Genomic DNA, 24,910 nt, shown 5'->3' with positions numbered 1-24,910 from the left:
CCTCCAGCAGCTGCTAGGAGAATGGGTGGAATCTTACAAGCTGAAGAGCAGTCTGCAAGCCACCTGACAAGTCTAATGAAACATCAGTTACACAGAATACTGTCTCTGCTCTTCAGTGCATCTTCTGTTCATTACCTGATCAATTCATATGTCTCTCCAAGCAATGGGTTGAACGGCTTCCCTGTACGTTCCCACTGCGAGGCTACAGCAGACACAGCAAATGCAGCAACACACTATTCAAAAGAATAAGAGTACACAGTTAATCTCCTGGATTTTAGTCTTTATCAACAGCAGTCATGCTATTACAGAATGATTCTTCTGACCAGCTTTGCAAAGTTCTGCTTGCAAGGCAGGGGAATAAAAATAAAGTTTTCATCAAAAGGCTAAAAAAAATAAAAAATAAATCAAGCCTTAGGAAAAGCAAAACATTTTCCTAGATAAGCAAAACTGATTAATGAGTAAGAGAACCTGACATGTAGCAAATACAGGGAGTTTCTCCTATAATGAGACTATCTATGAAGAAAAAAAAAATCGCAACGTATTCATCAAGAGCTAGCACAAATTACCCAAAGTACCTGCATTCGCTCAGTTGTACTGGAAAGTGAGCTGGCTTTGTGGATGAGATACGTATGCTCCATGTACTCTGTAAGTCGCTGTAGAAAGCTCAGTGGCTCATTGAATATAACTGGCATTGTGATCTTTGACAACTCCTGATGCACAAATGAAATTTGTGTTAAAACCCAAATGATTACATACACTGACCTGCAGTAACCCAAGTGTAATTGGCTTATTACAAAAATAAATGATGCTCTTAGTGCTAATGTAATGTGCTTGACCTGGCTTCACTAATGCTGAAAGGAAAAAACCTTGTACATCCCTTTTGAGCTTGATAAGCCTATCTGTGTAGACGTTAAGGCTACTTTTAAAATAAAAAGACAACCAAACATCAAACAAACAAACTTCCTATTAATAAAAGCATTAAGAAGGTGAGATGAAACAATGGAATGAAGTATTAAGGATACTTTTAAAGTCTAAGTTATTTATTTCCCTGAAAATAGATCTAGGCCATCTAACTACTTAAACATCTCTCTTCTGGAGGCAGGTGGGTGGAGGATGAGAAGTGACAGGGAAACATGGCAGCACAGGAGTCAAAACAAGGATTCTGTATTTTGAAAGGAATTTTTGTAGCAGGAATAAAAATTTAAAAGAAGTCCTACAGCTTTGACACTCTTTATTCTCTGTCCCACTTTATAAGCATGCTCTCTGAATGCATAACATAGGAATGTTTTAAACTGCCTGCAGTAGCAAATTAAAAGTATACAGTATGACCCCTGGCAATGCACGCAGTGAACAGCACTGTTCTTAACCATAAAAGCAGCATCTGGCACCAACAGCTTTGGCAGACACTTTGGTACAATCCACTCCAAGTTCCTCCCCCCGCTCCCCGTGCAAAGTTCTGTGCAGCAATTTCTGCAAAGCAGAATTAAAACCTTTATGGATTTTTTTTTTTTTTTTCTGCACACACCTTATGCAAGACAGCATTTCAATCTGCTCTTTGTATTTTAAGGTTATAACACTTTTCCGCTAAAGCCACTGTGAGAAGCCTCAGATGCTTCTCAACTCAGAAGACTTGGAGGTGCTTGATCCAGGCATTCCCCAGCACTTCCATATCTCATTGCTTGGTACTGTTTCTAACTACAGCAAGGAGAGGAGGAGAAAACAACAGCAACTAAACACACACAGTCCCTTCTGTAGGCTACTGTTACAAGCTGACAGAGGTTTATCAGCCTTAAGTACTTTCAGCCTACTGCAGGATCTAATGGAGAGAACAACTCTTCTCAATTCACCCTTAGCTGGAAGGAGAGTAGGTGCCAACCAGCTAAACTCTGATCTGGCCACCATCTGGCCACTAACACCATGGGGGGGGAAGACTGAGATACTAAGAGGAAGGGAGAAGAACAAAATTAATGTAGCTGTTTTTTTAGTTTTTTCACAGTCAAAGAAAAAAAATTTTGCTACCACAAATTACTTTAAGGGCTAGAAAAAAGAGAATGCTTTTACTGAAGGAATATTGCTCTGACCAAGCCTTACCTTCAAGTTGCAAAAGCAACTAAAGCATAAGCATCAAATTAAAAAAAAAAAAAAAAAAAAAATATCCCTCTCCCCAACAAGTTTTCATTTGGGCCTCAAATGAAACAATCACTTCACATCTTTTATCATAGCCTTCTGATTACCTACCATTCCAATGCATTTTCTTAAGATACTCCAGATGCTGAAGTCATTTCTGGAGAACATCGGAGATGGCAAGCTTGTTCTGTGCGAAGGAACAGGGAAGAAAGCAGAAGTAAGAAAAGTTTTCCATTACTAACCATGACTCAGAAACCCAAATATTCATTTTTGAAAGTAACAGTATTCCAATTTTTAAATTGAAAACCAAGGGGGAAATGACAGAGCTACTCAAACTGTTTTACCTGCACAGAAACCTGAATTTCTCCAAAACCAGAAACAGAACCATTGCCTTCGTTTTGCATAAGAGCACTGGAAGAGAACTGCTACATCAGTTACCAGATGTTTTTACAATGGCACTGCTATGATACTCAGTTGTGTCTAATACAGCCTGTATTCCTCAGCTTTATGAGAAATCATGCACAGATTTTGTTCAGTTTTCTTGCTGCTACTGACTAGCTCAACTATTAATCCAATTTACCTATGGAAAGGCATAAATATCGGTCAAAGACTTTTGTCCACAACACTGCTAAAATTTGTATTTGAATAATGAAGCTATTACCAATGAGAAAAAATCTCAATAAGTAAGTACTACCTACAGCTCACTCAAACTGCATGAACTATTTGAGTTTCAAGTTAACTCTGTCTAAATGATCGTGTTGCCCTCCTAACCAAGAAGGTCTTGTCTCCCCTCAAGTAGCTAAAGCAGCATCTTTTTTAGAGAGTGTGAACAGGCTGTAGCTGCCTCCTCCACCTCACTTTTCTGATAAACAGAAACATTGCCAAAAGAAAGAAAAAAATAATCTTGTGAGGCTCAGTTGGTAGTTTCAGTAGCTGTTAACTCCCATAGTTATCTGCTACTGAAACACCTTAAACCAGGGCTGATACTTCAGTTTTCAGAAAGAACAAAACCAAAAAATGCTCCTTTAAAATACAAACCCCATCCAATCAAAAACCTAGTCATATGCCTGAATTCCTCATGGTACCAAACTATGTTTTGTTAGCAAGTAGTTAACAGCCTAACACTGACTTTTACTCAGCTCCCATGCAGGGGATAAGTGGGTAGGAGGATTTCTTAATTGACCAACATAGTATCACTCATTCCCTATTCTGATTTTCCACTGATACAAAAATATTTTGTGAAACAGATCATCTGGAATAATACTAAATACAAAATACTTCTGTGGATGCTTTGATACAAGTGTTCAGGAGAGGACAGTGACCATTAAGTATTCAGTCTTATCTTCATTTGTAGTGTTTATTTTTTTCTGTGTATTCTTTAATGAAGGCTGTTAGCAGATTTAAGTAAGCCCTTCTGCACGTAAAACATACTCACGTGTCTCCAGTTTGCTAGAAGTATACACAGGGATTGCTTTCCTTACATATTAAAACTTACATTTTCAATAAAGTTGACCTGTCATTCCATCAATTTGATTAATTACTTGAAAGTTGGCATTCAGTTTCAGCTATTCATTCATATTTCTCACCTGTATCAGCCAAACCTGATACGGGAATCAGTTCTTTTCCCCATCTAACACACACATACTGAACAAAAAAAGCAATTTTAAGCCACCAAGAAAGATCCCAGGGACAAGTAAGGACATGCGGAAAAATGACAGGCAGCCAAGACTTGAGGCCTACTAACATTGACACGCTCCCTGTGATTAAGGGAAAGGTTTGTGAATGCAAGAATTTCCTTCCAGATGTCAATTTTAGAAACAACTTGGGAAGTTAATTTTAGCTTTAAGTGACAAAAACATCTGCTGGCATTTCTGTGCAGTAGAACAGATAAGTATTTAAGATTGTTCACTTTGTCAAACACACTTGTCCAAAGCATTACCTTTAGTAGATCAACTGCTACAGGAGTCTTGTGGGGAAGAGATATATGGTGTGAAAAAGGCATGTTTAGCTTGCTCTTCATGTAAACCTGACCAGATAACCTCCTGACTCTCAAAAAGCTGAACATGAACATGTTTGCATTCTGAAAGGCCCCCAATGGGGGAACCAAAGAGAAAACTGACTACAAAAATTCAGCAGCTAGAGGGAAACAGCAGTGACGAATGGATGTTAAAATGTTTGTAGGTATTACTAAATATTTTTGTGCAGGGTGTTTTTGGGTTTTGGTTCAGATTTGTTTGAGAATTCTGGGGATTTTTTGAGGTGTGGGGTGGTGTTGGTGTTTGTTGGGTTTGTTTTGGTTTTGTTTTTTTAAAGTGTGCCTCAGATTTAAAAAATCCCTCTTAAAAATAAGTTATTTGAATGCTTCCAGATTATTTAATGCACTGTTCTCACATCTCTCAAATCCTATCTCAAAAAGTTTTCAAAAATTAACTCCACTCTCAAAACACTATGAACAATCAGTAAGATGAAAACTACGTTAAAAAAGCCCCAAAACAAACCAGCAGAATATATGTGGCATGGGCTTCATCTATCTTTATATGTACATCCCGACACTTTTAATTCTTTGGAACCAACAGATTTATTCCTACATGTCCAAAACAAAAACACCCGCCCGCCCCATCAAAAAATTACCTCCACCTCCCTGTGCAAAACCCTCACCACTCACAAATGAGAGGCAGATTAGAACTCAGGTTTTCTAGATGAAGGTAGGAAATAGTCTGATTTATACTGACTGCTAAACAGTGTTAGGTACTCTCATGTGCAACCCAAATGTAGCTGCAGATCCTCTATTCATCTGAGGAACTACAGGAAGCTATCAGGGTTTTAAGCAAAATAAATTGATCTGGTCTATTCTCCAAGTGACTTGTTTCCATGGGATTAACACAAAGAGAAGTTAAACAAAAGTTATAGCAAACCCAAAGGTGTAAGGATGAAATTAAGTGCTGTCAAAATATTCTAACCCCCTCATTTGCACAGCATCAAGAAATTAGGGTTTCTGCTCTGACAAGGACTCAGGAGGCATCACAGATGATGTATATTTGACCATGTGCCCTCTAACTAGCCCTAAAACCAAACAAGGCACAAACTAGAGCCAGCAGCTCCAGGTAGGTAACACAGTTCTGAAGTCATGTCAAACAGATCCTGTACCAGGCCGAACAATCATCACTGCCACCAAGAGCCTCAGAAACAAGGCTAGAAACACCACACAACTCCCATCCCCTGAAAAGGTTCTCTTGGAAGTAAAATTTAAATTGGCTGAGCTCTGGGGAGAAACAGTTTGCATTAATATATTTGTGGACAAATCCCAATGTGTCACTAAGGTGTCAGGTAAAAGAAATGACATTAGATCTCAACCTAGAATGTGCTCTATAGACATTCAGTCACATAAAATAAGACCAAACGTTCTTACCTATATGCAAATCATATTTCCACTTTTATTTAGCAGTAAATTATTAGCCAGCCAATTTATGCACTCATTTTACTCTAACATGCTATAAACTCTTTACTACTAAAAGACACACAACTCAGAAATGACTTATGCAGAGGTACTTGTTTATGACTTTTCATTCCCCTTTTTAAAACCAGCAGATCTTAAAGGCTCCTCCAGTCACCTGCTCCCTACAGTTCTGACAGCATAGTGCAGCATTATGGAAACTTGTCAAGTTATTTCTTTTTTATAGTAAACAGAAGATCAACTATTAAAACTCTTCCAGACAATGCATGTCAACATGCATCACCATTTTCACGTTCATCATGAATTGCCTCCTTTCTCCTCATTGTTTCTAGGGCAATGAATGCAATTCAGATGTCCACCTTCACCTAGTGCTTCCCCCCCGCCCGAAACTTCCTGCTCTAATTAGGAAAGGCACTTGGCCAAGGCCATAAATACCACCTTGCTAACAGCACAAGAACGCAGAGCAACACGCTTAGTCAGCTGCTTTATGCTACCTTCCCAAACCACCCGTTACTCCACCCAAGCCCTCATTTGCCTTAGTCTTTGCCTAGTATGGGAGGGATACATATGCAGAGATTGAACCCTGAAACATCAGGTCTCTGACATTACCACATACTTCAACAGTCACTGCAATTTAACTATTTAAGATACCAAGTAATTAAAGTATGTCTGTCTTGCTTCTGTAAAACTAAATATTAATTTCCTGTTTTTACAGAAATCTGGTGTCCCCATCATCATTCTGCACATCCAGCACACCTGCAAAGTAGTCTTTTTGAAACATACTGAAGTCTGGCTTGATCTTTAGCACAAACATTATATTGCCCTTTCACTGAAACTCAAGAATAGTGGTGTCTATTACATCTCATTAACTCCAGGCCTATTGTCCTCCTTTATCGGCAAGGAAACAAACAAAAATGGATCATTTGACAACACAAAATAAGCACATAAAACATGGATGAGAATTTTAGAATAAGACTCCCTTTGTTCACATCTGAGTTTCTGATGCCAGGCTAGCAATATTTTTCATTCATTGCTGGTACCAACAAAAGTATCAAATGACTGGAAATTAAAGAGGCAATAGGAGGCATAGATCATTAAAGATACATGAAGGAATTAAAATCCACGTAGATTTCAATAAGATCTATTCAAAAACAAGTGTCTCCATTTTTACATAGCACATTATATTTTATTTTTACTTACTCAGATTCAGTCACCAAAAAACAAGGTGCAAAGGAGCACATCAGCTTTGGAAAAATATTATTTATAAAATCATAGCACAACCAACTACCTGTCAATCATCCCTAACAAAGTTTTTCAAGTTTTCAGAGTTAGCTTTTCAGAGATTCCTGTGGTCTTTTACTCACCATTAATGCATATTATAATATAACCTTAAGAAAAGGCAACATCCTACCTGTGTTTTTTGATTCCGTTAGACAGAGACTTCCCACTGCCACAAACCTTTTCTTCAGACATGCTTGAAGTTATTGTATCTTTTGAATCCATGCTGTCCTCTAACGAGTAAGCTGTTGTTGTCTCAAACCCACTTAATGATTTTTCAGATTCTGAATCTGCAAAAGAGCAGGTGCATGTTAATGAATCTACCGCCTGTGCGAGACTTCAGTCACTAACAGATCTTCCCTCTTTGTACAAAACTGAAACCTAAGTAGGCTACTGTGTCCTGATGACAGCATCCATTTGGTAAGTAACTAGTACTGCCACCGACCACTCCAGCTCTGTATCTAGACATAAAGAGATTGTATGATAAGCAAGAACACAATACATTAAAATCTTCTATCAGAGCCAAAATCTGTCATTTTTTAAAAATTGAAGCTACTACAAATTGCTCAGGACAAGTGATGGTGTCACACAGACATGAGTACCTAACTGTTACCTCAACAGTCAAGTATTGACTCCTCCTATACAAGATTTCAGTTTGGTTTAAATTCTTAGACACTTAGTGCTATCCAGCAATGTTCACTTCACAGCTTACTGAACAAGTATCAAAGAACAGAAGGAGGTAAGTCCCAGCAATGTCTAAACAATAAGCTCACCAATCAGTAAGATAAACTTTGTCCTTTGGAAGGTAGGTTAATAGTACAATCCACATCACAACTATAACTAAAAACATCAGTGACACCACACTATTTCCAACCAGTGTTCTGGTCAGGTAGTTACCAGCTCTGAAGAAGAAACAGTCTTGCCCCAAATCAGAAAGTAAAAGTTTCATGACAAAAGGCTGTATTTTTGTTTCATGTTTTTCTTTCAAACCTGACAAGATTATCAAAGGATTATCCAATTCCAAGTTCCAGAGAGTAAGGGAACAGCTCAAGACAAGTAAAGATGCACCAATTTCTATCCCATTTGGGAAATACTTTAGCAGAAACCAGGTACAACACTGAATGGTAAACAGTTTAATGCAAGCCTCACTGCTTCTGAAAAAAATGAACCCAAATGGTAGTAGACACCCTTCCTGCTATGAACTTCTTTCAGCATATGCCACTGCTCTTTGCTGCAAATACTCAGAGAAATAATTGCAAGATTAGTCATTCTCTCACACATTGGTTCTAATTCAAAACTAGTAATCAAAACTTGCTGAAGTAGTAGTCCATGCAAAAGAATATCTCAGTCACAGCTGTCCATTGTCAGGTGTTTTCTTGTATTCTCTTAAAAGACTATGCTAGTAGCTTCTCCTGAACATGTAAATTATATGTTGCTTTGGTGAAGGGGACAGCAACAAGAGTACTTTCTACTATGTCCAGATTATAGAAGGGTCACGAACAGAACAAAATCCTGATGAATGGATGGGCTGTGACATGTCTCCTATGCTCTCTAGAGAGAGTGGTACCTAGAAGCATAAAGGAGATCTTTCCTTTCATTAAAAATATCCATCCCTGTCCTTGTTAAGACAGTACTGAAATTAAGCCAGTTGCTAGGGAATGGAAAGAACTGCCAGCTGGTGCTGCGGATATGTTAAAAAAGTGGACTGGCACTCCAGAAAATCTTCTCACAAGTTTCCCCAAATTTGTCAGTCTAGTTCTGAGCCAAATTATGACATAATGTATCAAAGCATTAGTTTGGTTGGTACTATATATAACAAGTAGGATAAGAAGAATCATTTTTACTTGTGGACAACTCTGTTACATAAAATACAGATTTCTCCAGAGATCCTAGGTCCAGGTAGTCAGGAAAACACTGTTTCATATCCAAACACCACAGAGGAAAAGACACTCTAGCACTGTAACACAACTTGGGCCTCAGCATCCTGACCACAAGTTATAAATCCCTTCAAGATAAGTATTCCACCTCTCCACTGAAAGAGCTGCTCAACTGTGACAAGAGGTATTGTGACAAGAAAAGCATGAAGCAAATCTGGTAACATAAAGCAGAGTCTGCCTCCTATGAGGCTCCTTTCTTCTTCCATACCATCCAGGACTGCCTTGTTTTCAGGCAAGAGTCACGACACACAAATTCCCTCAATGTGAGTTTCTGCAACAGATCCAGGACTCCAGAGGCAGAAAAGGAGGAATAGGTAAGCTTCACCAGAACTGCTGACGTCTCTCTGATATGCTTCTCAGTATAACAAGGATTTTAAACAATACACGTGGATCAGGTCTCCTAATGTTGGCCTTATTGTGCCAACAGACAATCATGCTGGACTAAACTCAGCACCTGCAAATCTCTCTAGAGCTGTAGACACCGACCAGTCAGCCTTCTCCAGGACACATGCCTCACAATATAAGAGCATGCTATACAATGAAGAACAGCAGAAGAACAAAACCAGACCCTGTTAGAAGAAAGTGCTCTCTAGAGACATCTTTCCCATTTTCTTGAGAAATGGCTCTCATTGAGACATTACATCTACAACAGCTCCTGCCATCAAAGATAGATCTCAGTCTCCAATACCTAAACCTCAGCTACCTCCTTTGACCCGACGAACTTAGCAAGTCTTGAGAGTTTGTTTAGGTGTCAGAATGAACAAGCCTAGTATTGTATTGTGAGCACAGATCAACAGGCAACTCAAACTGAGCTTTTCCCTGTGTACTTGAAGCTCTTTTCTGAATTAAGATTTGCATACTCCCCCGTCACTGCAAAAAAAGATTTATATTCACAAGTTGCTACAGAGCAGCTGTCAAACAGATGACTAGGAGAAAATGAGGGTTTTTTTCCTATTGAACTTCAGGGGGTGTGGGCTGAGGAGGGGGGAAAACGAATAAGAGTCCCTGCTCAGAAGCCAAAATTTTTAAGTGATCTTTGAGACAAGACCAGGCTGACTAGGAAGCTCTCCAGCTCATGAAACCTGAAGTGTCAGAGTAACAGTAAAAACACCAGCTACATTTTGCAAGAGTGGGAGAACAAGGGGAAACAGCAGAAGCAATGAAAGAAACTTAACTCAAGGGAAGTTCATCTCCTGTTGGAACAACTGGTAAGTCTTCAGTTCCATACAGAAAAGTTTGGCCAATGCAGTTGATTATTAAATATCCCTGAGAACAGTAGTGTTTAACCACTAGCAAGGTTGGGTTTGAATTCTGACCAAGTGTTACCCATCCCCGAGATACCTGAATTCATTCTTTTAAGTATATGCAAGGCAGAAAGTCCACAAGCAGGGGTGTTCTCACATAGGTTGTGGAATATTTTTAGTACACATCCAAAAAAAAAAAAAAAAACAAACCACCAAAAACAACCACCAAACACTTGACAAACTACCTTAAACATAGAAGGAAGGGCAGTAACTTTCTATGCTTTTTGTATGATTTTTACTTTTAAGCAAGCTGATAACTGAGACAAACTAAGAAATGAACAAAAGCAACAGAACACATCTACCACTTCTTGTACCATTTAGGAGCATTATTTATAAACACAGCACCTATTAGTGATACATAACAGTGGAAGCTGTACTATGACAGGTTAGCTTTAGTATAATCTAAATATTCCTGTAGCTAAATAACTGCTTTTATAGTAAGATTTCATCAATGTAAAACCATCAATACACTCCTCAACACACACAAAAGCTGTGTTTGCAGAAAAAACATTAAAGAGAAAAATCAGGACAGTTCAAGCTCTTTCCAAATTGGGTGTGAAATTTGCACATAATCAGGGAATTTTATCTGAAAGGCAAAAATCAAGTACCTTCACTCTTAATACTTGATCTGCTTAGCCATTTTTCAGCACTGTGGATGAACTCTGCATTTGTGTTCCATCCTCATACGCTTCTTGAGGTCTATATACTTAAAGCTAATAACTTCTCCAGCTCTCTAGAATATGCCATTGATCTTATTAAATTTTGCTACTTGTTTAGTGCTTCTTCCCTTCTTTGGTGCCTCCCCCTCTCCCCCACCCTGCTTTAAACATAGAAGAGCTTGACACATGTTAAGCATTCAATCCTGAAACTGAGAGCTCCAGCACTCCATGTCCTATCAAGTTTAGCTACACATTTCCACCACCCCCATGACAAGAGAGAGTCAGCACACCAGGAACTACTGTTAACTGACTATTGCTATTAGAGTTCAGGTTAGTAACACCCTTAACTTTGCTGCTGTTAACGCTGCCTACCATGCTTTGGTAACACAAATAAGTTCATTTCCTGTCGGTTCTTTCTTTCGTGTTCAGCATCTCCTGCTCTCCCCTTGCAGGGATTCAGGAATTGCAACAGTCAAAAAGCACTGATATCAGTTCAAAATAGAAGAGACTTCAGCCAATATGTTACTACTTCAGTAAACAATTTTACCACATTACATTTTCCTCACCCCCGTGTCGGAAAAGAAAGAGGATATTTCTGTAACTGTGTCCCTAATTTCTACAAACAGAACTACACAACACAGACTTATCAGTGCCCAGTTTAGCCAACATTAGCAGGTAGCATGGCTCAGTTGGACATGATCTGCAAGCCAAAGAGATGGTGCTGAGGACTTGGCACTTGAACTAGCTACACGTCTGGTGGTAGTCTCCTCAGATTAGCTCTACTCTCCTACCACGGCCCCAGCATTCACAATAGCAACTGGGCTGTACCTTCTGATTCAGCTTCATTCAGGAGTCTGGTTCATGTAGTCAGATTGCTCTATGATGTGAATCAGAGCATGGTAAATGGGGACAAGTAGCTGCTGCTGCGAACATATCTTTTCTAATACACTTGTTCAAAAACCTGTTTGAAAAGTCTTGCATTGCTCTGAATTGTCACAGCTAGTTATACTTTAGTTGAGAGTAAACAAGCAGAACTGTCTAATAGGCAGACAACATTCTTTTAAAAAAACAAAACAAAAAGCAGCAGTGGCTTCTTTCAACCTGTCAAGTCAAAGCTAACGATTTTCACCTCAAAGTGCAAGCCTAGTTATGCAATACTCTCACTTCGAAACTCACTCCTACAGTGGATATTTAAAAATTCAGATAACTAACTAGAAAAAGATGGTATCCTAATTAAAAAAAAAAATACTCTTGCAGTAGTGGCATTTTTCCACTGACAGAGATTGTAATTTATCATATCACCCTGTTAAAATACATTGGTGTTTGCTCAATCTCCTAAACAACCTAATATGATAATTCATGAATATGTCTATTTATCCAAAACAAATATAATTTAACTTAGTAAAATACTAACAGATTGTAAATCAGGTTTAGCAAAAGCTTTGAAGACAAAGTTCTAGTAGTTTAGATTATCGGAGATATAAATTTTTAGCTTCTGACAATTACACCTAGTCACTGGTCTCTGTTACGAAAATATTTGTGATTATATCCCCTGTCTCATTAGCCCAAGAAAGAAGACCCACATTCTCAAACTCTGAGCAAGTGTCATATATCCCCAACTCCTCTGCTCTCACTGTATTCTTGTCAGGGACAAGAAGCCTTCTAGCTGAGACTCCACAGACATGGCCGAAAAGCAAGAGGATTAGAAAGTATTGCCAGGATCCCAGTGATTAACAAAAAAAACACACCCACAAAAAAATTATTCCTTTTGCACTTATGGTGACAGTTATGACAAGCACCCAGCAGCCAGGAAAATGTGTCACATTTCCCTTTCTCTAGTCCAGAAAAAAACCCCATAAAAATATCAGAGTGCCCCTCCCCCAAACACATGCCTTCAGAGACAGAGAGGACCCTAATGACTGCAAAGCACTTGCATGTGAACAACTTAAGAGACTCTAACACAAGTCTTATGAAGTCAACAGTCAAGAAAGTGAATCTGTCCTGGAAAATTACTTGAATTGCAATCAAGATGAATTACATGAAGTAACTTCTCCAGAAGGAGAGAGAATTGACATATATGTTTTTTATATGTATATATATGTGCATACGCTCAACAAGTTTGACAGTTACACAAATCTACTCGATGTGATTCGTTTGCAGCTTCAAGTGACACAAACGTCACCTTTCCCAAACTAAAGAGGAGAGGCTTTGGACACTTTCATTCAAGAAGATTTAGAGACTAGGTCAGTTATAGGATATATGGCTGTATAGACTAACAGCTCTTTAAAGCCAGGTATTCTCTCATATACAGGAAGCAAGCCTGGCTGGAGAGACTACATTCCATCAGTACCAGACAAATAACTATCCTCTGCTTTGTTGTGACAAGCAACAGAGCCTGAGGCCTCTCAGCAGAATTGTTATTTTGGTTCTGAAGAACCTGTTTCTAGTGTTCCTCAATCTCTTCTCCACCTTGAAGGCTTGATAAGTTTGTTACAGTGCCAAACAGCAAAGACTGCTGTTGATGTACTGTGTTCCTGTGCTAGTGATATGCTTCAGCATAGACCCCATTTTGCTGGGTTTTATTTTCTGCTTAAGTTGTGCACTGCAAAACGCCTATCAAGGAGCCTGGGAACACCACTCTTATCTGTCAGAAGCATCAGACAGTTCAGCTCGCAGAAAAAGTAATGCCATGCTTGCTTGTGAAGCATGCCACCACAACCTAATTACCTACTACAGTTAAGACTACGTTCACCCTCAAGCTCTTCCAGACCCTTCATAGCTGTAGAGAGCTATGTGTTGTGGGATCATCCAGTTAGCAGTATGTACAGCTTCTCTATACAAATGCACATTGTAATCATCTTATGCAGTTCAGAGTCTTCCAAAATCACTATGTGCATGTTCTGCACATGAAAATACGGATGATACTAAACTGAAGAGCAGACAGGGAAAGAAAAGACATTTCAGAAACGCACACAGGATTTTGATTCATCCTCTTCTTCCACCTGTGACACTTAAGGTATACAAAATGGAAACAGAACAAGCCTTTTTTAACCTCACTGTCTCTGAAAACTAAGGATTTTTATGGACCAATCTTAAGAACAAACCAAAAAACATACACCACCATGGAGAAAGCAAAGCAGAAGGCTACCAGATACAGTTACATCTATAATAGGAACTTTATGTTTTGCTATTTAAAAAGAGGGCGTAGACACTCAAGCAATCAGACCTCTCATGACTGCCCTGTGGTTTTGTAACTTTTTGTCACGCTAAGGTGAAACAATGCAATTCTACAGGTGAACTCAGGAAAATTTTTACAGGCCCACTCACAAAGCGCATGCAGAAATCTCCTAAAATTAGTTCCATGTTAGAAAGGCAGAGATTTCTCTTAAAATGAGACTGTTCCTACCCCCTTACTCCCCTCAATGCATTCACCACACACATGCTGGCTACACACTCACATTCTGGACATCATTACTTACCTGAAACAGCATCATAGAACTGCTCTTCACTGATGATGCTGAGAGGCGGAGATCCCTTAACCAGAGACTGCTCTAGTTCATGGTGTTCGGTAGCTAGTGTCTCTAACGCTTCTGACAAGATCTTGTTTTTCTCTTGCTCATGCTCCAGTTTCAAATTCCTCACCTATAAGTAGATACATGTATGAATAAAATCTCATCTCTCTGAAGAATGTGTAGTTGGAAGCTATTCAGAAAATAGACTTTAACAAATAAGTAACTGGCAAACAGCTGGAACTGAAACCACGTGGATTAATGAGAATATAACAGTATTTTTGTGATGACAGTAAGGTTGTCAACTCAGCATTTTCAGTAGTTGAGAAATCTAACAAATAAGATCTGACAGTTGAAATCACAATTCCACGTGTGAATTCAAGCCAGATAACTGTACCTTAAAACTGAGGAGAAATATTTACAACTCTACGTGGATGACCTTAACTATGGAGTTAGTGATCAGTTTCTACACACACCAACCTCCTTGTACTAGTCTGCTCTAATTTGGGCCAAGGAGCATCATCTAAATTGAATTACAGAGCAAATGTGAATGCCAGCTACAAATAACTGCAACTGAACTATGAGCTGAAAACATTTAACCCTGAGGATTACAGGAGGAGGTTAAAAAAGAGATTGCTCTACTAACTGATTTAACATCTATATAAACAGCCCTCCCTCCCCACTCCCAAAACAGTTTACAGAGGAGCCAGAAGCTGACAAAAAAAGAAGTCCAGCCACCAGATGGTGGACTTTTTTTTTTTTTTAAGCGCACACATGCAATTGGCTCCAGAGATGATGATGTTATTTATGTTTTGAGTCCAGGACTAGTAATGGGAGAGCAACATGTCCTTCCTATTTCTTCCTCAATATTTTTAGCTGGTGCTTTCCCACCCCTTCTTTCTGCCAGGGGAGAGGAGAGAACTATAGGTGAAGGCTCAGGAAGGCCTCTTCTCCCAGCCCAGCATGGCTTCAATGTGCTACTTCTCCTTCAGTCCCTAAACCATTGACTCTTCCTTTCTCCCTTCCAGTCCCTAACCCCTGCCTTGTCCTCTAGTTTACTCTCAAAGGTCAGTTTACATCACTAATTCCCCTTCTGCTAAGAACATGCAAGAACATGACCATTAATCTCTTGGAACGGTTACAGGGACAATTTACACACTTTCCTAAGCAACTTATACATATACCAACATTACCTTTTTGAATCTAAATTAAGAACTGCTCATATGGCATATCTAGTTACATTTTACATTAAAGCTTTACTCTGGAGGCGTCAGCTCCCTCAGTTATAACCACCACTCAAATAGTGGATTCAGTCAGGCACAAATGAAGGGGTGCAAATTTAGAGGCTAGAAAGGAGATATTAAAGCAGATTTGCCACTTCCAGAGAAAGAGTTTCCATGCTGGCAGTAACATACCCTCTAGAGAAAGATTTATGGAAGAAATTTTCACCCCCTCAGTTGTGCCAAAACACTAAATTAGCTGGTTTAGGTGCCAGGCTCTGAGTGTAAAGGGGCAGTCCAATTAAATCATAATTAAGAGAGTGTAAAATTGGGTTACTAACTGAAAGCAACAAAACCAGTAAGTCACTTACTAACAGTTTTACCCTGAGCAAAATGAAGAAAGTCTGGACTAGTTACTGTTGCTTTCATTTGAAGTTCACTCTGACAGTACCAACAAAGCCAATTACTGCAATGTTTCATACAAATCAGACTTGCCACTGCAAAAGACCTGTTATTAAGCAGTTTCTGCAGGGGTTACAATTTGTATTCTATCATACAGTTGAGGAACTGCCCATTTAGAGAAATAGCATCAGTACTGCATTCTCCTGAGAGAGGGAGGGTGGAGGACTGAAAATAAAGTGATACTTTTCATTCTTATTAAAAGCAAAGTAAAACCAGTTACTAAAAATGGCATTTGCAATCCAGTATTGAATTAGGTGCCTTTCTGCTCTGATGCTTTGCTTTGATAAATTGATTTAAATATTTACCTAAAATTTAAGGTTCAATGTTATTTAACAGCAAATTGAAAGAAAATCGAAATATATCTAAAACACAGATGAACCTTTTTTTGCATCCTCTAAAAGCACAGTAGTCTGACTAAACAAGCAACAACAGACACAGGCTTAAGACACCAGACCTCTCTCAAAAGAGTCTTTTATTGACTTTAAGGTTCCCCCACCCTATCATAAGGTGGAGCTATTCAGAACTGCAGAAGGTGTACTAGAAATAATTCCCTTTTTTGAAAATAAATAGCCACAGCTTTACAGTAAGGTTCACTTTTCTGTGTACTTCAAGGCTTCCTAGCTGCCAAATGCTTACTAGTACAGCAATTACACACTACTAGTAGGTAGCAGAAAATCCCTTTTCATGTGTTACATAAGCCAGAAGGTAAGGCAAAAAGAAAACATGTTTGTTGCTTGTAATCTTTTGAATGTTCATTCCTATCTGGATGAACTGGTTTTACAGCAGCCTTAATTCAATACTTGGGGGTTGGAGATGAAAGTCCAATATAGAAATTTGTTAACAGTACTAAGCTTGTGGGTTGGACACACACATTCCGAGAACCAAGAGGTGGCTCTACAAACCTCTACAGCCCAATACTCTATGAAGGGTAAGAATTTACACTAGCAGCTCCCTGAAGGTAGCAGTCTGGAAACACTGTCTCTAACTGTACTATGTTCTTAAGCACCAAAACAGTTCTACAGTGTCAATGGGAGGACTGAAAAAAAAAGATGGTTCTACTACCATTATTTGACTGATTTCACCTGCAGAAAAGCAATGCTTGCAGAGATAGAGCTAGTACAACCTTTGTGTACTCCACTTAAAAATACAGGTATCACAGGAGAAATAATCTTGTTTGAAATAAACATACTGGTTTGTTTTCTTTTTAAACACAAAGCAGCTTTAAGTGATACCACTATTTTGTCAACTTGCCTTTTATTATTGACAAGATACATGGCCTAAAACCTTCTTGCAGTAATTTGACTGTAAAGGCAGGATGTTTTTTTCCAGAACACCACACTCCATTCTTTCAAGCTTAACAAGGAATATGTAGGCAAATTGGCACTATTTTCAAAGAATAAGTTTATTGAACAACATGATTGACCAACGGAGTGATAGGTTTCCCCAAAATGTAAGTAGCAGACTGCTGTTATGCATCATTTTGCCATCTCTATATTTCATTCACATTCCTGACTACTCTAGCCATTTCATTCACATTTCTGGTTACTTCATCACCATTTTTGAAGATGACACTTCAGTTTTATTCATCTTCCCAGTTTTTTTTCTTCCTCATCCTGTCTTTCTTCAGTGTTCCAACACAAAAACATCTGCAAGATTACAGAAGGAACCTCCAGACTAGTTTTAAAAATGCTTATTAACACAAAATCTTTAGGATCTATGTATAAAGCAGGAAGACAAGCATAAAACGATGAAGAAAACACCGGCTTTCAGAAACATATGCATTTCAGACTGTTAAACTGGATGCAGATAGAACAACGTTTTTCAGTGGAATATCATCTGATTTCATGAAGTTGCATTAGCCGAGTACCACACTATTTTACACAGTGACCCAAGTATTTATATAAGGTATTAAATATGATTTACTGCATATGATGCAGGTATCAGTGTATACACAGCTCTGGAAATCTAGTCGAAACTATCAGAAGAGACGTTTTATCAACAGCCTGTGTAAGGCACAGCTTGTGATGCAGCCATGGTTTCTGTACCTTTAGTCGTGGCGCCTGAGCTGAGAAAGAGACAGATGGCAAATCACATCGTGTTGAGTTCTGCTCCTCATCCTCCAGCTATGGAACGGCTGTCATCTTTTTGATCCCTGCTGCTGGTCCCCGCAATGCCAGTGCTACTATCAGCATTATAAGCTTTCCACTGAGCTTCACAGGGACAGCAGTGCAGAGCGCTCTACCAAGCCCAGCATGAGGTAGCTGAGTTCCCAGTGTTCAACTGGTCAGGCTTCCTACCTTCCCCTTGTCAGGAGCTATTCTGCACAAAAGCAATTACAGTTATCAGTAAAGTTGGGCTTGTGCTTGCACTCTTAGACAATGACAGTTAAGATCAGTCTTGTTTTCATCTCTAAGGAGAGTATTATTATAGTGAAACTTCAAATTTGTAATTGTTAATGGAAACTATCTAGCTTTGTCTCAAAAAAGTAAACACTCAATCATTAACCTTACAGCTACAGGCACAGCTATAACCTGATACAGTGACACAGAACCCTCAAGACTTCAGTATCTAGGTCAGTGCAACAATTTATTTTTTTTTAAAAAATACTTCTCCAGCTGAAGAGGTTTGATATCCACGTTCTGGTAAGTGGTTTTGCTTTTGGTTTAACTGAATGTGAATCTGCTTCTAACAGCTTCCCATAAATATTTGAGTCCTTCAGGCTGCAAGCACTGAATTGTGAGTTTAAATAGAAGAGTTATTTTAGCAGTCAGACCTCTATTTTTATAAAAAGGAAAGCAACAAGATATCTGCAGATACTTCTATTGTCTTTCCATGCTATTAGAAATCTTGCTAAGCACAAGAGCATATGGTTTAAAGGTTAACTCCTTCATTTGAGTATTACTAACAGAAAGTTCACATGCCTATTCCAAAATACCAAAAAGTTTACGTGTGTAACAAACACCAGCCCCATTCTTTTCTGTACCCTCAGCTTCCATGAGGTAGGTGGGAGACCAGTAACATGCAGTAAAACACCATTTTATTTTTTTCTTTTTTAAAGCCTGAAGTCTTGAACTATATTGGCACAGCCTGTAACCAAGGCTTCTCTGTCCATCCTGAAGACATCTCAGTACAATACATAAAATACTTGCTTTGTTTGGTGCTGGATGCTTTTAATTTAAATTAATGCCCAACAACAGTGGCACTTTTGTGGGGTAGGAAAGGGTCAGACCACTGTACGCCCAGCTAATAAACGATCGCTCAGCAACGTTCCATTGCAGCTGTAAGTAAATCCTAAAGACACCACACAGCAAGCAAGGCATAGAACAAATACAGACACCTCAATGATATGTATGGCTCTCTGTCTTTAACATTATAATAATAAATTAGAAGACAGCATACCTTAGCTCTAGGTTCTCCTGGACTGAGAAAGAGAAGACAGACTTCATGACACTGCAGTATGATTTAGTTGAATTTTACCTTTAAAAGCACTCAACTTCAGTGTTAGGAATAAAAATGCCCAAAATATGCAGACTTTCGAGTTGTGTAGGAAGGAAGAACCACCTCTTTCACATAGCAACCACCAGGGGATCTGAAGCCAGGCTCTGCCGGAGTGTCAGTACGCCGAGTACCAAGGCTGCTCTGCAGTAAGCCGAGTGCAGGAAAGCAGCCTGTGACACTGCCTCACCAATGCCTCCCACTACTGAGAAGTGGGGTTTTGGTTTTCAAAATGAACGGCTTTGTCCAACCGCCACAGAAATTCCATCCTCCCCAAAACGTCACCGCTTATGGGACATTTGCCACGAAGCACAGAAGACACAAGGTGCCAGTTTTCAGCAGCAAGCTAAGGGCTAGTCTAACACCTGGCTGGACATTAACATACAGCCAAGGAATTAGAAAAACGCTGCGATAATAGAACTGACAGTTGTGTGGACATCTCCTGACATTAAGAAATGTAATCCCGTTTTCTGTAATGAAGTAAATGCCAATCAAACCTGCCATTTCTTTCACACTACATCTATTTATATGAAACTTAGTTTCCAGGGTCAGCTACTCCAACAGGACATACTATCCTGAAAGATGTAACCTACAATGCTGTGTGTTGTAACACATTACACTATGGAAAACTACTCACAGGAAACACTGGAAATCCAAAGCAAGGATTCTTTCCCTTCTGTGATCTTCATAGCAAACAAAAACCCTTACCAAAAAATCTGAGGCTAACTGCAAATCACAACCTCAATGCAAACAATTTGACATGTACACTGTTTGTCTATTCTAACAGACAAGCTCACATAGTTGCAATTTTGCTGTTAGTACAATGCAGTCCCTATCGCTAGCGCCTTCCTGCATAAGCCAGTTCTTTGTGATGACCAGTTTAAACTAGTGCTGAGTAAATCTGTTATTCTTTTACATTTAACGTAGAATTAGAACTACAAAGTTTCGAGAAGAGTCAGGTCTGCCTCCACATCTTGAACAAGATCTGCTTTTTCATTTCATCATGCAAAAAATGTAAAGGCTTTGAGTATCTTCCCCAAGACATACCTGTTTAGAAATGGAACAGTTCTATATATTTCATTAGCTAACTTTGAAGCATGCTACTGCAGCACTAATTCTACAGGATATGCTTCTATCAAAATGTGCTTTTAGATTTTCTGCCATGTAGTGCAGGACTAAGTTGTTGCTTATGCTGCTACTTCAGTAAAAACTGAAACCAGTTCCTCTCACATGGAGTTCTTGTAGTTTTAACCACACTTAAGTGTCAATAGAAGTTTTCCAGAAGGAAAGTAAATTTTTAAAAAGGCTTGATTTTTACCTCTACACATGGGACTTAACTCCCACTAAGCACACATTAGTATACGATATTAATATGTATAATCCTGCTTTTCTCCTAACCCTCCCCCCCTCCACCCCCAAAAACCAAGAACAGTTTTAGTTTCAGTATGTTTCTTTGCAAGCACGCCTCAGGTATCTGAGGTACTAGAGAAAGAAATGAGTGCTTTATGAATACTCCCATGACACATCATAAAACTGCAAGTGTGACAGCTCACATTAAAGCAAAAACAAAGTGTTCCCAAACAGTTGCAATCAGTTTCATGAACACATCAGTGGATTCTTAAAGCCCTAAAGCATGTAAATATTTTATACAAAACTTTTGGAGTTCTTCTCTGTGTACATGTAGGCCTTTCCACAGAGTCCCCCTGCTGACTCATCACTCCTCATCACCATCAGCCACAAAGAACTTGTGACTAACATCTGCTATCTTAACATATGTTAAAGCCTTGTATCGTAACTCTTCATTTGCTAGAGTAAACTAGCTGTTGTAAACTTCATCATAGCTTTGGTTCACCCCAGGGTACAGAGGACTGATCAAAAAAAAATTGTGCTTTACTTCAACCATTGTTTCTTGCTTAGGTTTTCTCTCTGTATGCTATAAGCTTACTATTTACCCAGCTTCAGAGATCTATCAGATCTCTGGTCAAAAATAGTTAGCACTTGCCAGTGACTTGAACTACTGCTAGTGCAACTACTGAAATGCAAACCAAGATGTGATCAGTTAATCAAGGAGGTAAGCTGAGCTCACTGATGATAGGTAAAGGGTTACTTACTGTATCACAAGACAGCATCAGTCTTCATCTCAGAAGTCTGGCCAGCTGACTCTACAGCTACAGCATCAGAGTACCACATCTTATTGAGATCATCGAATTCAAGAGAAAAATACCTCAGAAGACTAACGTAACATTTAGCTTTCTTTCAGGCTCATATATGGGAAACGTCACCAATAAAGTTACTTTTTGTAAAAGGCTGGAAGACAGCCATACACACAAGCAAACCCCATACGTATCAATTTGAAGTCCTGGTTATCTATTCACTTACATCCCAACTCAAAGCCTACAGAAGAAACCACAGACTTCGTAAAGCAACTCATAAGACTCTGCATTAATCATTCCCCAGATGAACACAAGCATTCATTGTTAGTCAACTACAAACGTTCACCTCAAAAGTTCAAGAGGAGGAGTTTAGCAAGGGCTGATTTGGAAAGGCTATTTTTCATTCTTCTGAGTACAGAGTTATAATATTTTCCTATATTTGACTTATTAAAATATTAAAATTCTGCTAATGAAGGAGAAGACCAGATATGATCATAAAACTTAGAAAGAGACAGTGTCATCACTGCTAGAAGCAAGAGCCAAGCTATTGTCCACACAGAAAAAACTCAGATTTTGGCAAGATCACATCAACACAGGCAATCATCAAGGCAGCAAGACAACTGTTATTCAAAGAGCTGGAGATGCTGAGAGCAGTCAGCATCCTTCTCCCAACATACAAGTCTATTACAAAAATCTGTAATTCAAGACTGCCACTATCCCCATGCTAAGGACAAAGGATGTTTGCCTCCTACCTTTCCCTCCTAAGACACTGAAATGTCCTCCTCAACACGGACCTTGCTGCCTTCCTTCCCCTCTTCTATTTCCACATTTGGCTATGTCAAAGTTTGTTTATTCGGAGGCTCACGAAGCACCGCAGTTTTAACCAGCAGAGAATGTTGCAGTTTGAGCCAAGAACTGATCTAGGAGTGCAAGAACAAACTGCAAAGACTTCATTTCTGATTGCAGATTAGAAGGCAGGTTTCTGCTTAAAAACCTGGGTTTAAGCTTTTTTATCAGAGAAACTGCTTTCTTCAAAGTGATTCTGCACTAGTCAAGACTTAACAGAGCTTCTGGTTTGTTTTCTAGAGTGAGACTTAATGGCAATTCCAAGTCTTCTTCTCAAAAGTATTTGTTTTTCACATTTTACTTCGACGATTTAACTGTAAACTGATAAATCTCATGAAGTCTACCTTAGGTTTGAGAGCTGTAGGTGTTGCCAGTTTCCAGAGTGCATTCTGTCCCTGCTTGCATTCCAGTACTATAATAATGATTAGTCAAGTATCAGGAGTTCAAACAAAAAGCCTTCTTCTGATTTTGTCATTTTCTGTTAAGTATTGTTTCTATTCTGAGCAAAGCTGAAATTAAATATGGCTGCTATTCATGTTTGCCAATAGTTTATGCCAAAACAAGCTGGGACTGAATGACATCAGCAGTGATGTACATGTTTGGGAAGACTGTTTCAAGTTGCAGAGCTAAAAGATTACCAGAAAAGAAAAAAAAAAAATCATCATACCCCAAAGATACTTTGAAGCCCTAGCAAGATTAAGCATCTACTTCCTCAGAAGCATATGCCACAAGTAACCTTACCCAAACTAAGGGTCTCATTCAAGCTGATATATTATACTGCTGCCAAAAGGACTAGAACAGCATATTACTGCATGTTTTCAGATCTGGTAGGAACTTTTTTTGTGTCTTTTCCCTTTGAGAGACTCTGGACATCTTTGAAGTTTGCTTAGTCTCACAAACAGAGAGACTAGACTTTAACATGTAAGGGTTCTTAAGAAAGCACACAGGAAACATTTCCTTTTTATTCTTAAGGACTGTTTTGAAACTAGATCTTAAGGCAGTTTTGATCTAACTACTTCCCTTAAGTATTTTTCAGTATACACTACTGGTTACTTTGATCAACCCCTTTGTATTCTCTCCCCCACACTTCTTCCCAGTTGGATCACAGCAAATGCGTATTTTAATGTTTTCTCTTTTGAAGCAGCTGTCATGTTTTTGCTATGTTTTTGTTGGCTTGTACTGGCTTACTAGTGCTGCTACACAACTGGACATGTTGTTGACTCAGAGTGAAACCAGCTTCCTATTAAAATATTAACACTTCTGAAGCTGGTTGTCTGTTCTACAAGCTCTGCACTGGGCATCTTGTTAATTATTCATGAAGAATAACTGACAGATTTTTTAAAAAGCAATTCTAAAACAAACATGCATGCTGTACAGTTGTTCTGCATTTATGAAAAACTCAGGTTTTTATTTCACTTTGGATGGTAACCAAACTAGTTGAAAATTTAACAAGTTGAACTCCTACACAGGCCAGAAGTCCATGGTGAGTTTCACAACACAGCGTTGGAATTCTGATCTACAAGCAAAATCCATCTTGGAAAGCATTCTCATTTGCTATAGCCCAGAACAGGCTCTTCTCAGCTTTCCAGTACCGAAGAATCAGACTTCACAGACAGACACAAATGCAGAAATCCCACTTATACTTCAGATTTTAGAATGGCTTGCAGCATTAAGAAGTTTATCTCTCCTCAGGGTTGATTTTCCTCAGAGACACTGTTCAGTCCTTATCCATAAGCAGACAACGGCCATCAGCTAGGCCCTGGGTAGGCTGATAAAGCATTTCCTGACATTAGAATACGTGGTACAGAAGTTCACCCGGCAGTTAGGACAAATGGATAACTATGCTTTGGGCTACAGAAATCCAAATGGAAAGTTCACAATCTCAGATCAAATTAGCAAAAAGATATTTGCATATTGAGAACAAAATCTGCAATACTGCCTCCCAGTTCTTTTTGTTAGAAATAACTGCTACAGTCTAAAGCCACTAAAATGATCCCAAAATATGACACCTACTGATACATTACAAGGAGACACTACAGAACTCCACCACTGTCATGCAGAACAGCTAGATAATCCAAGTAGTCTCATTCAGTGGAACAGATTGTCTCTCCTTATAAATGATCTCAAATACTTTTGCCCTTATCTGGTGGGGTTTTAGTTGTTAGTATTAGTTTGGTTTTGTTTTTTTTTTTTTTTGTTGCAAGAATTCACTGTGTTACTCATTGCTATTCAGGTCCTTCTTGTGCAAAAAGCAACCAAAGATGAATTGAGTAGGTAAAACAAGTCTGCTTCTCCCCAGAGACACATATTTAACACTGTAGCAAAGCTCTTTACTGATAAATCTGCTATTATTCCCCAATATGCAATCCGGTAGCATCAGTTGAGAGGGAGAAGCGGCCCCAGCTTAAACTTCTAGTAAACTCTTATGAGCTTCTCCAATAAAAAACACTGTCTGCTAGAATAAAA

The 24,910-nt window shown here is 38.9% G+C and overlaps 1 protein-coding gene across 5 annotated transcripts in view; it reads right to left on the bottom strand.

Annotated features, from left to right (window-relative positions):
- OSBPL1A (oxysterol binding protein like 1A) overlaps nucleotides 1-24,910 on the bottom strand; it is a 75,788-nt gene that overhangs the window by 13,419 nt on the left and 37,459 nt on the right. For all 5 annotated transcript variants that reach the window (XM_074899073.1, XM_074899075.1, XM_074899072.1 and 2 more), the window contains 5 exons: nucleotides 14,239-14,401; nucleotides 6,993-7,149; nucleotides 2,239-2,314; nucleotides 576-710; nucleotides 136-233 (listed from right to left, as the gene is read on the bottom strand). In XM_074899073.1, coding sequence (XP_074755174.1) covers nucleotides 136-233; nucleotides 576-710; nucleotides 2,239-2,314; nucleotides 6,993-7,149; nucleotides 14,239-14,401 — 629 coding nt within the window. The remainder of the gene's footprint in view (nucleotides 1-135; nucleotides 234-575; nucleotides 711-2,238; nucleotides 2,315-6,992; nucleotides 7,150-14,238; nucleotides 14,402-24,910) is intronic.

This window comes from Athene noctua, chromosome 2, assembly GCF_965140245.1.
Source record: "Athene noctua chromosome 2, bAthNoc1.hap1.1, whole genome shotgun sequence".
Classification (NCBI taxonomy): Eukaryota; Metazoa; Chordata; class Aves; order Strigiformes; family Strigidae; genus Athene; species Athene noctua.
Note: the sequence above shows the minus strand (reverse complement) of the source record. Positions and strands in the feature narration are given on the sequence as shown.